The following is a 3,744-nucleotide window of genomic DNA, read 5'->3' on the forward strand; positions in this document are numbered from 1 at the left end:
AATTAATCACTTAAGCCTAAGAGTTTGAGGTTGCTGTGAGCTGTGATGCCACAGCACTCTACCAAGGGTAACAAAGTGAGACTCTGTCTCAAGAAAAAACAAAAAAACAAAAAACACAACTGGATTCCTGAATTTTAGCTGGGGACTTTGAACCAGTTAGAGAGAGATGTTTAACCTGAGCCACGCCCTTAAAGAACAAGCATGCTGTGCCTGACCTTCTTTATTCCCTGACTGGAACGCGGGCAGGGAGTGAGCTCAAGCAGCCATCTTGGACATGGCCTTGGACTCACTATTTCTTTTCATTCTCCTTCCAGCTTAGACCTACGCCAACTAATAGAGTATCAACATACAAAGAGCCTTCTACGTCTAAGAGTTTCCTATTTTTTTCTTTAGGCAATCAAAAAATATTAAAAAAAATTAATCAGGGTAAATTATTAAAATTATTCAAGAATAATCTTCAGGGGCGGCACCTGTGACTCAGTGAGTAGGGCGCTGGCCCCATATACTGAGGGTGGCGGGTTCAAACCCAGCCCCTGCCAACCTGCCACAAAAAATAGCTGGGTGTTCGGGTGGACGCCTGTAGTCCCAGCTACTTAGGAGGCTAAACAGGAGAATCACCTAAGCCCTGCAGTTGGAGGTTGCTGTGAGCTGTGACTCCACAGCACTTGACCAAGGGCAGTAAAGTGAGACTCTGTCTTTAAAAAAAAAAAAAAAAAGAATAATCTTCAGAAAATGTACAGAATGGATGACAAGGGAAGAACACAGACTCTCGTGAAGCGCGTGGCCACTGTCATAGCTCTGAAGTAAGAGCCTGGCAGAGTGACAGGAACGGTGAAAGAGGTGAGAGACATATTCACCAAACAACCGAGAGATCCTGCTACTGCTAAATCCTAAATCCTGGCTCCTCCACTCATCCATCAGCTGTGTCACCACACGCAATTCCCGTCTGGGCCTGAGTGTCCTCATCTACACGATGAGGATACTGACAGTTTCAACTGCATCAGTTTCTTATGAGGACTGAATGAGTTAATATTTGTAAAGTGCTTAGGAAAAACTAACTAACTGTCAGTTATGACTATTGTTACTAACAGGATAACACTGCCTAGAGGGCTACTGTTAGGGCCAGATGACACAACCACTGATAAAGAACTTAAAACACCGCTGTAGCACACAGAAGATGACGCACAAACTCAGGGCGTCCCTACGTAGCCACGTCTGTGCGTACATGCTGAACAGAGTGTGCTGGTGGAACACTAAACTACAGATACTCAGAGCACGTCTGGAAATGCAAGAGGAGGCCTTGGAGGAAGAGACAAAGAGACACAGAGTTTATAATTATCCTCAAAGAAACAGAAGCTGTGGGCATTTACAGACAGTCTCAGAACTAAACCTCTAGGGACTGTTGATATTTAAATATAACTAATATGACTCAATGAATACTTTATGCCCAACCCCAATATACCAAATGTGTGTTTTAAGTTCTTTTTCTTTGTGTTCTTACCTGAACAACGATCTCTAATGTATCCAAAATGATCAGGTTTGCTTCAGTAGCCAGGTTTCCGTCAATCAACGCTTCATGTTCAATCTCTGCTCTTGACCTAACACAAAAAATTATAAGAAATTATATTTTCCTTCCTAGAGCCACAGTTCTAAAAAGACTTAAGGATGCACAGCAATCAAAAACTTGAAATCATTTTCAATATTTGCCTGAACAAAAAGTTATGAAAGAATTTTTTAAAAAGACAATTTTTTTTTTTTTTTTTTTTGGAGACAGGGCCTCAAGCTATAGCCCTGGGTAGAGTGCTGTGGTGTCACAGCTCACAGCAACCTCCAATTCCTGGGCTTAAGCGATTCTCTTGCCTCAGCCTCCTGAGTAGCTGGAACTACAGGCGCCTGCCACAATGTCCGGCTATCTTTTGGTTGTAGTTGTCATTGTTTGGTGGGCCCAGCCGGATTCGAACCTGCCAGCGCTGGTGTTATGTGGCTGGCGCCTTAGCCGCTTGAGTTACACGCGCCACCAAAAAGACAGTATTTTATCTATTAAAAATTTTTTTTACTGCACCTTTTGTTAACCATGCCAATACACATTTCCCCAACCCCTTACAGAAGCACAGTGCCACTCAAAGCATAAATGTTATGTTTTAGCTGACCTGGTTAACGGCAGCTAACACAGTTTTATTCTAAACTGAACAGACACTAGGTGCTGCTGTATTGGCTTGTATTTTTTAGAACTGGTTTGTGCCAACATGCCAATGTTTAGTACTCATCTTACAAAGATTTACAATGTATTTATTCAGGATAAAAGTATTTATTTTTTCTAAGGTTTCATCTAATTTCCTCCAAATTTTTGATATACATATGTCCAGATGATAATATAACTCTTTAGTGCATTTGGATGAAATCAGTCATTGTAAACAAAATGATGTGGAAAGAAAGGAAACTACGACTACGTGAGGTGCCGGATATGTCCGTTAGTTTGTATGGTAATCATTTCACAATTGTACACAGATGTCAAAAGATCACACTGGATACTGTGAATATACACAACCTGTCAGTTATACCTCAATGAAGCCAGAAAAAAATAATAGAAGAAAAAGCAAACACCAATAGGATGCGCTAAAGTGATGTGCTTGAATACTATATTTGCAAAAGTATCATTTAATGAAAATAAAAAATTTGAGAATAACTACACATGATTAGACATTTTGCTTTAGGGCAACAGATACATAGAAACTACGTATCACATCCAAGTGGACACAACACACAAATCAAACTGAAAGCACAGGACATATTAAGTGCCAACTTCTCAAAGTTCTTACACTAAGGAGAATACTTCTTAAATCCACACTTTACAAAGTACCCAGACGGAGTTCAGAACATACTTATCAGAATTAAATTGGAAAAGAAAATAATGTACGAACTTAAAATTCCCAGTGGGGTTTTATAAAGAAATATAACAATGGAGAGACAGTAAACAACAAGAAAATCAGCAAAACACCAAAAAAGCCTTCCTCAAAACAGAGCAATATATTAAATTGAGAGTCCGTGTCTCACAGAGTAAACGTGAAGTGATATTCTGACAACCTGATGTCTGGCTGCTTTGTGATTTTTTAAAAACATGCAGAAAAACAAAGAAACAGACTTGGACAGAGGAAAACACACGTTCAAAGCTCCTGATTTAGGAATTTTAAAATTTATATTGCATTCAGTATCTGATGATTCTAAGCTGTTACATGTGGCACGGAAACTGCCATTCTTTCTATGCTGGCTAAAGAGGGTCTTGTTTCTTGTGTTTTGTAAGAAAATACTTGTGAGAGTTCATTCATAAGTCTTTTGAGACTTGGTCTGAAGGTGTTTCTCAAGGTGACCAACCATCTTCACCCATCCTAGGGACTGAGGGGCGCCCTGGGATGTGGAGCAGTCAGTGCCCAAACTGGAAGAGCCCCAGGCAGACCTGAACGAGTTGGTCATCTTATCCTCAAAGTCTTTTGGCCCAGTCAAAAACCTTGAAAGCTAACTTGTAACTATCAACTCTCAAGAGAAAAATTTTAACCCCTTGATATAATGCCAAGTTGCAAGCCAGGCAAGTCTGCCTGCAGCCGCCTGGCGGGGGAGCAGGGCGGACTCACATCTCTGTAGCCTTCAGCCGCCTGGCAGGGGAGCAGGGAGGACTCACATAAGTGTCTCTGCAGCCTGCAGCCACCTGGCAGGGGAGCAGGGAGGACTCACATAAGTGTCTCTGCA

The 3,744-nt window shown here is 41.2% G+C and overlaps 1 protein-coding gene across 1 annotated transcript in view; it reads right to left on the reverse strand.

The window, feature by feature from the left end:
- Positions 1–3,744, reverse strand: part of DOCK7 (dedicator of cytokinesis 7) — a 227,951-nt gene that overhangs the window by 72,930 nt on the left and 151,277 nt on the right. Inside the window, exon 31 of the mRNA XM_023515104.1 lies at positions 1,502–1,598. Within this exon, the coding sequence (XP_023370872.1) occupies positions 1,502–1,598 (97 nt within the window). The remainder of the gene's footprint in view (positions 1–1,501; positions 1,599–3,744) is intronic.

The sequence above is a fragment of the Otolemur garnettii genome, unplaced genomic scaffold, assembly GCF_000181295.1.
Source record: "Otolemur garnettii isolate 467f Iridium unplaced genomic scaffold, OtoGar3 scaffold00066, whole genome shotgun sequence".
In the NCBI taxonomy this organism is placed as follows: Eukaryota; Metazoa; Chordata; class Mammalia; order Primates; family Galagidae; genus Otolemur; species Otolemur garnettii.